The 16,606-nt window shown below is 38.0% G+C and overlaps 1 protein-coding gene across 1 annotated transcript in view; it reads right to left on the bottom strand.

Annotated features, from left to right (window-relative positions):
- ADAMTSL1 (ADAMTS-like 1) overlaps window positions 1-9,947 on the bottom strand; it is a 441,112-nt gene extending 431,165 nt beyond the window's left edge. The window contains exon 1 of the mRNA XM_011930366.1: window positions 9,546-9,947. Within this exon, the coding sequence (XP_011785756.1) occupies window positions 9,546-9,608 (63 nt within the window). The 5' untranslated portion in view covers window positions 9,609-9,947. The remainder of the gene's footprint in view (window positions 1-9,545) is intronic.
- Between the last annotated feature and the right edge of the window lie 6,659 nt (window positions 9,948-16,606).

Consider the following 16,606-nt stretch of genomic DNA (forward strand, 5'->3'; position numbering starts at 1 on the left):
AGAATGAACTCAACAGAAGGAGAACGGACTCAAAGGAAACAGCACAAGATTCCAGTATCTGGATCCTATGTACTAGGTGCTCCTGATAAATATGACTCGAATCTCTTTACAGATATTTATATTTTAAATTAAATTACCTGCAAAATGAAAGGGCTGGAATAGGCAACTAATTAATTTATTCAAACAACAAACTTACATCGAACACTTTTTCTATATCAAACTCTTTGTCTGGTGCTAGAGATACAAAGATATTCAGGACAAAATACAACAAAATCCCTGCCTTCAAAGGGATCCCAGTCAACTGAGGTCACATTCTGCATGCATCAAAGATTCCCTTTAATTCTGAAATGCTATGAATCTAAGGGCTGGGAATTTAAATGCCAGTTAACTTCATAACAGTAATTTGAAAGCATGTTTGTTATCTCAGACCAGCTACAAGCCCCAAATAAGAATTAAAAGTGTGTGGTGTATTAGGAAAATTAAATTAGATCTCAGTGACAAATGGTTATAACAACTAGAATAAAAGAACCAGCTAGTTCTGAAAATGTTCCCTTCAAATCTCACTTAAGAACACCTGAACAGTAGGAGTTCTTACTGTTTCCATTACTCTTTTTCATTCCTGGTTCTATTGATGAAGTACAATATTCTAACAATACTCTTACAGACTTCAAATGGTGACTGAGATGACAGCCAGCAAAGGAGGCTGAGAAATCAGACACCCTACCATACCTTACTATGGGAACAAAGTGAGGTATATTTATTTTATTAGACAGTTTGAATTTATTATAGGTTGCTCACAATTTCCTGTCTCATTTCTTTAGTGCTCTTGGAATTTATGTCAGGATGTCTTAGGTTATCACACTCTTTTCATCCCAACGTTTATGCCAACAAACTGAATTGACTTAGAGAAAGTCCCTGGACAAAAATTGAAGGGGAAAATACCCAAAGCTTTAGCTGGAGAATGGCAGAAGCTTTGGAAAAAAATCTGAAAAAGCAATGAAGATGAAAATGGAAACTCCGTGAAAATTAATGTAGTGTAGAATTGGCAAACATACCACTTATTTCTTTAAACAAATAGAAGAAAGAACCCGCTTATGAGGTGCACCCAAATAATTCACAGGTGGTGAAACTATTAGAGTCCGGCAATTTCTTGCCTCAGAAGTGGAATAAATCTCCTGTATTATAAATGGCATATGCTCATGCACGTGATTTTTCTGCTATTCCCTTTCTTTCAACTATCCTCCTTTTGATGCACAAGGCCATTTTGGTCTTATTGTAATTAATTTATTTTAATAAGAACTTTAGGTATAATTCTAATGAGGATGGGAGATGCCACCTCGTATAGTAATTGTACTGACAGAAATGTAATTCCAAATGGAATATATTTGTTTTTTGCATGGATTTTGGTTGTTGCAAAGAAAGCACAATGTAGTAGAAACTATGTACAGATTGTAATCTGGTAGCAGATTCCCCAGTGATAGTGGGGACTCTCCATTTATTATTCATTCACCCACATTTACTGAGATCAAATTACCAGGCAGATGAAAACTCTCTAGATATTGGTCACACATAATGATAATCCTCGCAAAGATAACAATTTATCTTGAGAATAGTTTTTCCCTAAAGAATATCAACTAAAAAATTGTTCCAATGTGTTCTGTTGCACAAACTGAGATTATGAACTCTACAAAAAGTAAAAATAATTTTTCATGTTCAGAGTCAAATAGTGACTGATAATTTGAAAATAACACATTCATAATCTATGGAAAGCCATAATTTACATTTACACAGGGATAAAAGGGTTAAACAAACAGCATCTAAGCAAGTGCAGAGAGTTATTTACAAGATGAATCAGCTTGTGGGGAAATTGAAAATAATAATGTCCATCATAAAACTTGCCTACAGAAGAGCTGTGTTTTGAAAAATTAAAAACAAAACAACTCTTAACAACAAAATGTCCAACACACTACCAAGTTCTTCACTGTAGAGAATGTGTCTTAATCTCTCATGGAGCCTTTGTCTGTCTCCATGGAAGCCTGGCTCTACCCACTGGTAGACAGTTGGTGACAGAGAAATGATTTTCACATGAATGAGAGTAATCACCTGAATTGTTACAGTACTTGGGAGTTTCCAGAACACCTCGACATCTAATGGTGCCTTTGCCTGTCGCAGCATCCTGGAGAGCTGGGTGCAATGGGCAGTAGAGCATGGATGAGCAGACAGAAGCTGAAGGGAATTATGTGACTGGGCCACGGTCATGGAACTGGAATCAGTGCTGCTGCCCAGATGGTTCCATTCTAAAACCACTGTTTTTGTTTGTTTGTTTTGGAGATGGAGTTTTGCTCTTGTCACCAGGCTGAAGTACAATGACTTGATCTCAGCTCACCGCAACCTCCACCTCCTGGATTAAAGCAATTCCGTCTCAGCCTCCCAAGTAGCCAGGATTATAGGTGCCTGCCACCACGCCCAGCTAATTTTTGTATTTTTAGTAGAGATGGGGTTTCACCATGTTGGCCAGGCTAGTCTTGAACTCCTGACCTCAAGTGATCCACCCTCCTTGGCCGCCTAGAGTGCTGGGATTACAGATGTGAGCCACCACACCCAGCCTAAAATCACTGTTCTTTCACGGCACTCAAACACCTCCAAGAAAAATGTGTTAAAGATTGTTTGAAACTAGGGATATTCAAGAAGTGCGGTTTGCTTTGTATACCGCTGTACAAAACATTTGTTTTCTTTGCCTTTGGGAGTCTGTTCCCCTCTCTGTGAATTGTTCACTCTGATTTTCTAACATTCTGCCCTTGGAGCAGTTTCAGTGTTGCACCCTGGTTTCAGCTTCTCAGAGTCTTTTTCTGCTATATTTGCCTTCCCCTTCGATCTGTGTGCTTCTGTGTCCTTGGCCTCACTGTTTGATCCCACTCTGTCCCAGGAGATTCTAACTGTTTCACCACAGCCTTGCCTCTTTGGTTTTCTTTCCTCATTTTCTACCACTCCCTCATCCACTTCCAGATTCTATGTTTTAAAAGTGGACCCATTTTCCTATATTCCCTGTAGTACTGACACATACCCCCAACTACTTATCACACTTTAGGTATGCAGTCAATTGCAAACCGCAAAGATCAAACCACCGTTAGGATGATGTGGCATCTTGTTAGTTCTCTTTTCCCATATAATAAATGGAAAATGGTATTAGTACTTATGAGTAAGTACTGGCATGCATAGCATCCAAATTTGAAGCATATGTAATTTCTTAAAAGTTTTCAGTATAACAAACAACACCTTTCCCCAGATTTCAGGGTTTTCACAAAACAAAGTTTATTTCTTGCTTATGGTTAAATGAATGTTCACAGTGTAAGTCTGTGAGAGTGACACTGAGGGGCCATGCTCCATGTAGTCATAGACTTCCATTTGGTGGCTTTGCCATTCCTTAGAGTCATGAAGTTTTTTCTAGTGGATTCTCTGCATCCAGCAGGCAGGTAAAGAGAGTGTTTGATGCTTGGAGGATCATATAGAGCTGAGGGATCAGGCCTACAAGTGCCGTATAGTACTTCTAGCTGTTTTTCACTGATGAGAACTCAATTACATAGCACCATCCAATCCCAGGGAAAGGAAGGCTGGCAAATACAGTTTATCACTGTACTCAGTGGTAAGAAGAAATAGGTTTTAGTGAATCCACAGCATCGTCTCTGCTAACATGAGAATCTATTATAAGTACTTTCAAGTTTTATAAAACTGTGACTAATGTAAATATCATTTTCTTCCTGAGGACAAGTTTTGAAAAAGGAAAAATACTTGAGAACTAAATGGATAAAAAATATAAGAAACATCCAAAATTATTCATTCTAATTAACAAGAGCAAAAGGGATTGTTGTTTAATTGTTGTTCAGAGTGTGGCTATGTATATTTAAGAGACAGAGAAAGGAATACGGAATATATTCCTCTTTTGCATTTATTAGGGTTGTTGACTTGGTCTTACTAAAACCAGAAATAGTGAAATGCCTCACATGTAAAATGAATGCTTACATTTTTCCTTCCTACTTGTACTTTTCCTTGTTTTCACCTTTTCTTGCCAAGTCATTCTTATTTTTCCATTTATTTATTCATTCACCCACATTTATTGAGGTCAAATTACCAGGCATTCTGAAAGAGGCAGGAGGAACAAGTCACTCCTTCTGCTGTCCCCCACAGCTTTGTGGGACACACAGAAGTATAAGATAAGTAGGAGACGGGCAGTGGCACAGATAAATGCAAAGTAGCCCAAGAACTATAAAAATTACATATACAATATTTGAGAGATTACAATGAATTATTTATGCCTTCTGACAAGCAATTACTAAGTGCTGACTATACACATAGCTATATGTGGGTAGAATTTGGGATGAGGCTATCTGAATACAGAAATTACAGTATTTCTCCTAATAAAAGTTACAATTACTTCATGAGATAAAGTATATTTCTGTAATCAAAATAAAGAATGCCTGTGAATACAGCAAAACATTTCAATGGATTTATAAATACTGAGTTTCTTGAGAAAGACAATAAACAAAAAGCCCAAGGTCACTGTTGGCTGCAGATTATGGCCATTGGGTATCTTCTTGATGTGGCCAGAAAACTTTTAACTAAATGCCCTCCACGCTGGGTCCTCCAGTTAACAGAGTCCCTGAGAGGCAAAACAGAACAGTTAAGCTTTATTCAATGTAGGTTTTAATCTTGAAGTTCGGGAATTGGGGAGATTTAGTCATTTATTTTTGAGCTCATGGAAAGAAGGGGTTGATAGCAACAGCTTACCCCGGTTAGCAGGCAGGCTCCCCACACAGCTGTGCTGGCCTATTTCAATTAGGATCCTTTAGGACTTACATCACCTCTGGTATGCCAGTCCTAAGCTGCTCATGAGCCAGTACTGCCAATCAAGCCAAAATTCAACCACATGGTATGGTTTTTATGATGTAGACAGAAAATGACATGCACTTGTCTCAAAAGTTTGAAGCCAGCTCTCTAAAAGAAGAAAATTAGTAACAATGACAAGACTGTAAAACTTGATTGAGACACATTTTCCTGTGACTATCTCAACACACTTAACCAATAGATTATTCATGGTGATTCAAGGAATGCCCTCACTCAAGAAAAGGCTCCAGTCCTTATGCTATGAAGAGGTCATTTCTGGGTCACTCTACTCATGAGACCACAGAAACAGTAGAATATGCTTACTGAGAGGAGGGCACAATTAAACTTATATAGCCGTACCTGACAGTGTGTCATTCCTGGAAACTGAAAGATACATGCATTAAAAGCAGAGCTGCCACTTGACCAAAGAAACAGAACTACACATATGAATTTAGGAATCACTGAAAATATGAAGAATTAAAGAACCCCTTGATAGTCTCTGTAAGTCATTTTTTCTTTTCATTGAGTTCACAAACTGTATCTACACGGCACTCTACTAGGTCCTTCGGGAAAAGCAGAAATTCATAGGACACTGTATTTTTCCTGGAAGAGTTTAAAATTATTTTCTGAGTAAGCCATAAAAAAGGGGAGAACCAAAACACCCAGACCATGTCTCATGCTAATATAATCCCCAAACAAAATACAGCCCAAATAAACTAAGTTTAAAAAAAAATGAGTAACTTGTATAGGGTTAACCGCACTTAACTGATAAAAATGGCAAACCCTAACTGTAATTTTGTTAGTAGGATATAGGAATAAACTTTGTGCACCTCCTAAGTTTGAGTAATAGCCTACTCCATGGTGTGCTAGAAGACTGCTTTCCAAATTATACATACATAATAGTAAAGGGCCCCAACATGTATTAAAACATAAAAATGCACAAACACATACATGCATTTATTAATTCATTCTCTTTGTCTCTCAAAAGACTTCAATATCCATATACATTTTCAAGGAAAAAGGTTCCTGGTATAACAAGATTCTTCTGTAGTTCACTAGTGACCACTATTGGACACTCTTCCCTCAACTTACATGAAGCAACATAAATGGTGTATGTGAAAATAATAACGGGGGCCAGAAAGTGGTCCTGAACACACTGAAACACTAAAAACAGGAGCCTGAGAAAACAAAAATGTAGCTGACCATATCTAGATAAGAAACTTCACAAAAACTAGAAGAAAGTGATTTTTAAATTTTAAATGCTTCATAGTGTCCTTTAGATCTATGTGAAAAGTCTTCAAGCTTGATTTAAGGACAATCTAGGCTTGAGAATAAGAAATCTGTGTGGAGTGAACAATTATAGAAAGGTGCTTGTACATGCACATGAACACACACAGACATACAAGCTGCTGGAACAGGCTGCGTTCTCCTGTAAATAAGGGACTTAACATTCATTCCACAAGCTAATGGTGCTTCTCCCCATCCAAGATAGATCCACTTAGATAATAGTGGGAGAGAGTGCCAGAGGGACTGAAGGGAATGGCCTATTGTGTTTGACTAGTTGCCATGTATAAATTAGTGCAGAGAAGAAAAAGAAATTCAACAGAAAAACACATGTACTTTATTATAATTCCTAGTGTTACTCTTGCAACTCTCACAATAGCAGGCGAAAGAGCTTAAAACTACTTAAAAGAAACAAAAGGCAAATGCAAATTTGATTAAACGCCTTTCTGACAAGAAGTGATTTGACTTCAAGTGTAGATGGACACATATGTCAATGGCCGGTCATGGTTTTTGCCACATTCTTTTTGAGCTAAACAAATTGGGACAAAGGAGAGAGAATAAAAACGAGAGAGCAGGATGGGAGGATTGGGAAAATGGCATTATGTAGTTTAATTTCACCTGAATAGCAAATGAAATCTCTTGATCAGTATGACTTGTCCTATTGTGTCCACAATATAAGAGAAATCTATGATATATGTTCTTTGCATGAAAATATGGGTGGTAACCTAAAATAGATTCAAGACACAGGAAGCCCATTCTCTCAGAAGTAAGTTCTAAGGGGAAAGAATTTTGACAGAATGGAGGCTGAACAACCTTCAGTATTTGTACACACTCAAGAACCTAGTCATGATACTGATGATTCAGCTGTCAATGAAATGAAGGATATTTTGATAAGGTAGAAACTGGGTTTGCCACTAAATGGACAGGATTTTTTCCAATTAAGTTACAGAGACCTTTAGAAATTGCCCATAGTAAGTCCAAAAATAGAATCCTTGCAATGTGTAAATAAAAAAAACAAAAACAAAAACAAAAACAAAGAAAACTATAGGAAAAACAAACCCCTCAATTCAATTTCTCTATCAAGCTTGAAGGCTGAGTTGATGATGCTACACTTGTAGTTCTAAATCAAGTACAGAACAGGCTGAAGGTCACAGTCTCTTAAGTCAATTAAAGGGGGCAGTTAATGAGCAAGTCTAACAAGCACTCATGATATTATACATATCTTTAATGATCAAGATGATGCAAAAAGCCCAAATATCTCCAACAAAGGGTACAGACTAACCTGCACCACTGTTTTCACTGTTGCTAAATATTTACAACCACCATACGAAGCAAATATGCTCTATTCTCTCCATTATTTGACCTTTGGGTTCAAATGCAAGCTTATTTCATTACCTGAAAAATGGGTTTAAAAATGTCTTATTTGTATGATTATTGTAAGGATTCATTGTAATGATTTTCAAACAACTAGCCATATTCATACAGAAAAAACATGACAGCAATTACTAATACTGTTATTGCTTTGCAAAGGGATGTATGTAAACACCAGTCAGTTCTTTCTTTTGTAGCATAACTCTCAGATTTCCATTTCATTTAAATGCAGGGGTAAAACAAACCTAGGTTTGTTTTAATTTTATCTTTATAATACAATAATTGTAATTTAAACACGATATGTTTTAAGTCCTTCTGAAATAAGCATACATACCTTTTCATTCCACGTAAGTCAAATTATATGCTCAAATATATATATGAATATTCAAGGTATCAGAGAGGGATATAATGTATTTACCAAATGGATAGCAAAACAATCTATTCCTGAATGGAAAAGTTTTATTAAAGTATAATGAGATCATGCTTCCATATGAAAATATCAAAAAAAGTAATGTGTACTGGTAATTTGCTTTATGATGCAATATAATGGGAAAATAATACACACTTAAAAAAATCACAAAGAAGGAAAGATGAGACAAACTAATGGTGTATACAAGTAACACATCCCATATGGAAAAAATGAGACACCTTTCATAAATCGCTTGCTCCACAAGTCATAAAGCATACGTAAACATTCTGTTCTTTATATTTTTCAGAACAGCTAAAACTTACAGTTCATTCATGCTTAAAATGTAGTTTGCCTTTAAATTTCTATGAAAAATATATTAAAAATATATTTCTATATTTATAGCACCTGCAATGCAGCATTATAATTTCTTAGCTACAAAGATGCAAATCATTAAGAAGTGGGAATGTATAAAATATTTAATCTCTGTCTGATTACTCTATTTGATGAATCTCCTGGACTTTTTCAATTTGTACCAAATGGCTTGCTTCCCTACTTCAAAATTATAGGGCAGATTAGATGTGTCAGAATCTAACCAGAACAAAACATTCCTTCCCCATCAAGGAATCAATGCAACCTATTCATTTGCTATATTTTTACCTTGTTCTCTTCTTGCCTTGTTACCTTCTGAGGAAGTTCTGGCATGTTATAAATGTGACAGGAAAAACTACAATCACATTTGTTTGGATCAGTGTGTGCAAATTTTGGAATCAAACCTTCAGATGAGATTTACTAAGCTGCCTGCCCAGAACACTCTGGTTTAAAAAAATGTGCATTGCTATTAATATTTTGAGTGTAGATTTATTTTGGACAGTAAATGTTCATTTTCTGCCCATAAAACCAAGTATGAGTCACAACGGAACATTTACTTTGAGTCAAAAATGCAATGTGTACTGATGTTCAAGAGCAGAGCATCTTATCACTATGACTGTGGCAATCAGCCGTACTAAAAGTCATCATTCTTTTTTCTTCTTTAAAAGTAAATTAGAGATCAAAGACCATAATCCTCAATTCATAAATCCTAGCATTAACTTCTATCCATAAATGACTTGCAGTAATTATGAGCTATAATCTGGGTTGCCTGCAAAGAGCCTCTCATTCCCCTGTTTACCTGGCTCCTTAGTACATGTGCATAGACGGAAAATAATTCATTAAAGGCAGTACTGGCAAGCCCGGCAAAGCCTATCCTTCAAAAAGTTCGGAACACCACAGTGAGTGAGTTTGATTTCAGGATGTCTGTTATCCAAATTCCGAGCATACATACCACCATGTATACAGTCCTCAGCTCCTACACTCCATGCAGTATGTCCCAAAGTTCGTGTTTCAGTATCAATATTACGATATAGCAGTAACTAATTCCAGAAAGTCCTGCAGACTTTATCTTGCTTGGGAAGTTGGGGTTCAAAGTTCTGGAAGGATTTTTCTCTCTTTGTAATCGTGTACATTATTTCACCTGGAGCTTCAAGATAAAGACACACACACACACACCCCAGCACCCAGACTCAATGGCAATAGCAATGTATTGAAATGAAAAGGCATTTACCAGGAGCAGGAAAGCCAGAAAGAGGAGCAGTGTGCCAGGAGTTGCCCGACGGCAGCATTCCATGCTTGGATCCTTGCCGGAATCCGAATCGGACACTGAATAAGCTGCTAAGTGCTCCTCTGCCTGCTGTCACATCCAGTACTGGTGCTAACACTCCAGTCCTGCCTATCAGCTTCCATCAGCCCCGCTCACATTTCCTGACCGAGGGGTGGGTGGGTGGATGGGTGGGGGGTAAGCTGAATGGAATCTCTCTCGGAGCAGGCAGCCAGCCAATCAGGCTCCTGCTAATCAGACATGCTGAATAACAAAGCCAGGAGGACAGAGAAAGTGTAACAGTGCGAGCAAAAAAGGGGGAAAAGGACGAAAAAGAAAGGCCAGCGAGCAGCAGAGCGAGAAGGGAAATGCAAAAGATGCAGAATTGCAAAAGATGAAGTCAAGCACTGTGCTTCCCATGGACCTGGTTAGTTCTTTGTGAGATGCATTTCTATTTGCCATTTGCCTGTGCTGATGTCTGTTGCTTTGTAAAGTACAGTAGCTCCCTGTGACTGTGTATTGTTCCATTCAGGAGAGAAACTTAATCCCTGTCAATATATAACATATGCCATAAAGGGAAAGAACCATAGACAAAAATCGACTTAATGTGCCCTGTAAATGTGTTCTGTACAACTGTTTTATTTCGCCTCCATAAAGTTCCTCTTTACTTTCTCTCTTGACTTGGAAAATAAACACTCTATACATTTTCTGAAGGTTCCTCACTAAGCCTAAACAGTGGCATAAGTTATTTTGTGTTATTAAGGACTTAATGTGGAAAGAAAAAAAAAACCAAAAAAACCCACAAAGCAAGTTGCTTCTTTGTAAAGTGACAATTTAAGGCATTTAAGATTTGCTAATTGTAAAGGCACAATTAGAAATTTAGATCCCCTAGTTTAAAAAGAAGCCCTCAACAAAGACTCCAGGATGAGTGGGGTTGAAATATGGGGTTGAGGAGCAGCCTGGTTTTGATGCACTGCCAACTCTCAACTATCTGCTTTAGCCACGGGAGAGAAAGAAAGGATGAATTAAATCCTCAGTTAATCCCCAAACCTTCTTTTAACCAAGTTTCAGCTTCCTCTGCACCTCACCCACATCCTTTATCAGAGCTGCTATAATGCAGAAAAGGGTGAACTGAGTTTTACCTCATTTTTCCGTCCACTATTGCAAGAGGGTTGGACGAGACGACCTTGGAGGCCAGTCTAACCCTGAAGGAAGTGCTAATGAGCAGTGAAATGACGACAAGGCCAGCAACAGCAACGAGAAGGTCAGGAAGCTTCTGAAGCTGCTTAATCCACCAGCAAGGGAGATTTGACTCTACCAGAGGAAGGTTTTATTACAGTTTTAGAAAAGTGTCAAGTGTCAAACAAGGATGTATTTCCCCTTATCTGCAAAGGAAATCATTGAGTTTTGAAAGAATAAAAGAGCAGCCTTGGCCTTACATTGCCATATGTGTGTCACCAGGACATTTCCCCTTTACAGATCTCCTCATAGCCCAGAAATATATGCGGTGGACGCACAAGACATTTAGAATTTACGTTCTTTCCTTTCATTATTAAAAAATACTGAGAAGAGATATGAAACACACAAATATGGAAAACCTCATCAAGCCATAATGGGCATGTGAATACAGGCAGGTCTGCCTATATACATACCTGCTGTGTTGCTTTTCAAAAAGGTGAAGAAAAGCAGGTTGTTCAACTTTAGGTTACCTACTTCATATGGTATATCAATTAAAGAGAGAGAAACTTTAAAAGTCCTATTTTCAAGCTGTTAGGAAAGTCAAGGTCATACGAAGATTCACCTTTGTTCTCAATACTAAGTATGTGGACCTAGAAAAATGGAGAGTACAAATCCGTAACAAAGAGAGCCTATTCTCGAAATATGCTTTTCCCTTTTAGAAAGATTTGTTTTACAAATCTCTCAAAAACTAGCTAATGCTCATAAGCAAAGTGTATTCACAAGTAGATATAAAAATGCTTAACTTTGTCTTTCCATTATTGTTTTTACCTGAAATCTTCATCATATTAAAGAAAGGTGATTGATTGAAATAAACTTTCATTCATAAAGCTATGTTATATGTCTCTTTCTGTTACACACCAGAGCTTTCTGCTAAAGGGTTTATTTTTTTCCCTCCTATCAGAGTCATTAACTGAAGAGTTTCAACTAGTTCTATTAATGGAACATTTAACTAATACCACCTTCTCCCTCTTCACACATAAACCCTGCTCATTAAGCAGATGCAAAGGGAAGAACAGGTAATGGGAGAAAGAAAAGTAGCAACAATGCTAATGACAAGACACTATTTGTAGAGGAATAGAAAAATAATCGGCATGGTCAGAAAATAACTGGCAACCACTTGCATGCTAGTCTAGATTCCTTTCTGCTTTGCAAATAAATACTGCCTTGGTATTTTGAGTCAGAAATTTCCGCCTTGGAGTTTTGATGGGCATGCTAATGTACAGCAAGATGGTCACCTCAATGAAGTCAATGAATAATACACTATTTTAAAGTCCAGGCCTCAATCACCTATTGAATGCCTGGAGGATGCCCACCACGTTGTCTCATGCTTCTGATTCCTCACAGCATTGTCTCCTCTTGGGAATACCCAGAGAAACTAGGAAAAGCAATCGCACATCCAGAGCTACACAGTGCAGGGGAAATTACAAATTTACTATAACTTCAGAAAAGGAAGAACAAAATCCAATTGGGTTGAGGTGACTGGGGAAAGTTTTGGTAATGAACTCATTTTGATAATGGCCAAAATTTACATGCCATCTTTATGGTTTACAATATAAGTTTACAGTTTTGATCTCATTTGACCTTTGTGACTACTTTTTGAAATTAAGTAATCACCCTATTTTATGTATGTGGAAACTGAGGCTCAGAGAATTTAAGTGACTTGACTGAAGCTTTGCTGGCTAGAACTGGTCACTGAGCCACGGTTTACCAAATCGAAATCCACCCTCATCTCATATTCACATATATGCAGTTATATCTATATATGATGTATACACACACATATATTCACATGTTGGCAGTGATGTGGTGGAAGGGGGATGTTTATAGGAAAAGGAAAGTAGGCTACCAGGGTTTGCTATGGGTATATGTTACCTGATGATGGAAAGTATCTTATTTTAGCCTCCAGCTTCTATGTCTCTTGACTTTCTCATGTCTAAAACTTTATCAGCACCTAGGAAAAATAACATAAAACTTTAGGTAATCTAGATCCATATTAATGGCAGCCGGGGAAAGGCCCCTTATGGCATCTGAGCAGGGCATTGGCCAAATTCCTTCTTTCCTCTTCAGGTATCTAAATTAAAGCCGTCTGCAAGTGTGTGAGCAGCAGCACCAGCAGAAGCCGCGGCAGCCGAATAATGCTGGTTACTGGCTCCATGCACAACATATTAGGTGAAATGAAAGCAGAATCAAGAGAGTGTCAGGGCTGTCTGAAGCATCATTCCAAATGGTATGGATTTAACAATACTTAATTTAAAAAACACCAGCTTGGACAGAAGCAAGCTGTTAACATTCAGTGTGCTTTATGGGAGGAAAGAGTGAGCTAAACTTTCGGTATTTCTCTCCCTGGGGAGAATTCGTTACAAGCCTTGCTCTGGAGCCACCTGTCTCTTTCTTCAGGTTGAGCCTCTTTGCTTAGCCCGTCAGCTGCAGAAACCAGTGTTATAGGGGACACAGGGTCTCCTGGAAAGAACTCAGGGCTGGGAGGATTTCAAGAGCTGGGCAGGGCCTAATCTCCCCTCTTTAAGGAGGTCGTTACGGCAGCATCTAAGCCTTGTTTTCCTCACAGGGATGCAGTGAAGTTTGATTTCCCTGGCTAATTCTGAAAAATAAAGTAAGGGTGACTAAGATAAAAGTATAGGAAGCAGACTGCTATTCTCAGGGGCAGAACTGGAATTTGAGCATTACTCCACAACTTGCCAACTCACCTAGTATCTATTTAACACTAAAACCATTAGAGCATTCATTACAGTTTTCAAATCACCTTTCACACATGATCTAATGTGACATGAACAGAAACTCTAGAAGTCAGAGACTGATTATTATCCCCAGTTTGCAGATGAGGAAACCAGTCCTCCTACATAGAAAATGGGTTCATCAAAGTTATTAGCAGGCAGGAAATTTGGGGCTCTATCAAAGGCTGTTTGACTTTCCCCAGGACTACCATCTGAGACATTGACAGATGAAAATAGGCAATAGACATACACTGAGAGTCTCCCACGTGTAGGCATTTTTCTAAGTATTTTATATGTATTACTTCATGTAATCCTTACAATAACTCTATGGGGTAGGTACATTTATTAACCTCGCATAGGTGTTTTTAATGATGGATTAGCAGTCAACTTCATCCCAACCAGTGCCTGAAGTCCAGAAACATTTTCTAGACTCCCTTGCAGCTAGGGTACTGGATGGAATTGAGAACCGGCCACTCTGAAGTACTACAAAAATTTGGAAGGAGGAAGTGAGGCAGAAACTACTACGCTTTGCTCTCTCTGCTTGTAAAAATGGCTACAAAGCAATGATGTTTTCCTTGTAACCATGCTAACCAGTTGCTATTTTTGCAGGTGTCAAGAGGCAGGCATGGGACATGCATTTATTAGCTGGATCAGGGAAGGTGGGCATGGCCCTTGCAGCACTTGCTATTTCATATTCAGCTTTTCCATTCAGCAGATGACTTCCTGGCTGTGGAAGAGGCAGCAACTCCCATGGTAATGTGTTTCTGTAAAGTAGCACTGGAATCTTCAGAAAGCTCAAATTAGAGTCTTTTTCTTTGGTAACTCAAATGTTATGTTTTACTTAATATCCTGTAACACATCACTTTCTGCTTAAAATAGCAAGAATAAATTCTGTTCCTTGCAACAGAATCCCAACTGATATATCGCCTTTAACAGAGAACACTGAGGCATAGAGAATTAAAGTACTTGCCCAAATCGTATCTCCAAAGAGGGAAAAGGCCAAGATCTAAACCCAAGCAATCTGTATTCATAACCACTAAGCTATACTGACTCTTTGTAAAGCAAAGGGCCATGAGAATTCAGGGAAGGGAGATGTCAGCGCATATTTAAGGACCCAGTGAGGAGTTTGGTAGAGGAAAATGGAAACTGAAAAAGGCTTTGAGATGTACACAGACTTTTAGGTAATTAAAAGAAACTGAGGAAAGGCTTTACAGCTGTGGAGAACAGAGCACACAGAGAGAACATAGAAAAAGGTAAGACTCCTGTTTTACTCAATCTGATTCACTATTGCAGGTTGTGTAATGGGCAAAAATTATGATTTTAGATTCTTTGTCCCATGGTCTTCCTCTCTTTCCCTGCAAAGCATCCAGCATGGCATGTGTTACTTACGTGACAAACTCAACAATTGTAAAATTTGATCTGATTCATCTCCAACTGACAGAAGCCCCAAGGGCCTCAGCTTACAGTTCTTCCTACAAGACTTAATTCAGGGCTTCTCATACTGTAGGTGCTTGGTTAAAATCTGTGACCCCAGTCAGTAGAAGAAAGGAATTCTGGAGGCTGTTTGGTACCATGGAAAGAATTCAAGTTTTTAGAGCCAGGCAGTTTAAATCCTAGCTGTTGCATTTATTACTCGAAGGGCTTTAAGGAAATAAATTGCTGAAACTTTCTGAGCTTAGGGTGTTTTTGTTTGTTTGCCTGCTTGTTCTGTTTTAGGCTTTTGGACAATGAGAGTTACGTTCACCACCACCAGGCAGTTGTGGGCAGTAGAGTGAGAGGTTTGTAAAGTGTCTAGCTCAGAGCCTGATAGAAGCAGGAGATAATAAATTAGTACCATTCTAGGTGGTGGATATAGAAGCAGCCACTGAACATGTCTCTCAATTTTTCCACATTTGAAAGATCTAATGAAACTCTGGGAAAAATATTATCATAATGTAGATTCAAATTCAAAGATACTTTCCCCCAAAACAAAACAAAACACAAAACAAAACAGAACTTGTAGCAGAGCACTGAACTGAACCAGGAGGACAGACTTGTTCAGCACCTTTAAACCTGCTGTCCTTGTTCTTTTTTCTACATTGCTGAAATTATGGCACGGATCTCAGAGGTTTTTTTAATTTATTTTTATGATACTTTAAGTTCTAGGGTACATGTGCACAACGTACAGGTTTGTTACATATGTATACATGTGCCATGTTGGTGTGCTGCACCCAAGAGGTTTGTTATTGAATTAGATTCAACAAACACTTACCGAGCACCTACTGTATGCAATGCACAATGCTACAGAGAATCCTGGCAATAAACTCTCTTTTGTAGTCTTTTTGACATAGGGAAACTTGTCATTTTAATTGTTAAGGTTTGAATTATGGTTGCAATATTCATATAGTAAACCCAAGTGTAATACATAAATCCAAGGCCCCTGATTCCTAGTTCAGTTCTATTTCCATGACATCATCCTCCACAGATAAAACAATTATACCAGAGCCAGACAATAAGGTGAAGAGCTGTTAACAGATTTATAGACAATATACAGAGAGTGGGATTGAAATACAAAAGCCAAATTCCTCAGCTTGGCATTCAAGGACCTCCCTGATCTGCTTCCAGTCCCAGGATAATAGAAAGCCATGTTCCAACTCGATTGAAATACTACCCAACTACTCCAAGTCTTTTGACTACTGTGTATTTGTTCTTCCTGTCCCTTCTGCCTGGAAGGTCCCTCCTTCTATCCCTGCCTTGCTACAATTTATATTTTTTACTCTTTAAGATATAGCTCTAATGTTAGCTCCTCCACAAAGCCTTCTCCTAACTGTGATTTTTTAAAACCTTTTTCCTTTTGCTCATTTATTTGCTGGAATATTAATAATATTTTCAATATATTTGAATACATTGTTTATATATCATAGATATGAGTCCTCCTTTTATTGGAAAAAATCTTCCCCACTGTTTTATTATTAATATTATTAGTTTTACTAGTTTTTTATTGTATAGAAATTTTAAACCTGTCAAAGAGTTACTGATCATTTTCATTTCTGATTTCTTCCACTGCTTCAAGCTTTA

The sequence above is a fragment of the Colobus angolensis genome, unplaced genomic scaffold (assembly GCF_000951035.1).
Source record: "Colobus angolensis palliatus isolate OR3802 unplaced genomic scaffold, Cang.pa_1.0 Scaffold86, whole genome shotgun sequence".
In the NCBI taxonomy this organism is placed as follows: domain Eukaryota; kingdom Metazoa; phylum Chordata; class Mammalia; order Primates; family Cercopithecidae; genus Colobus; species Colobus angolensis.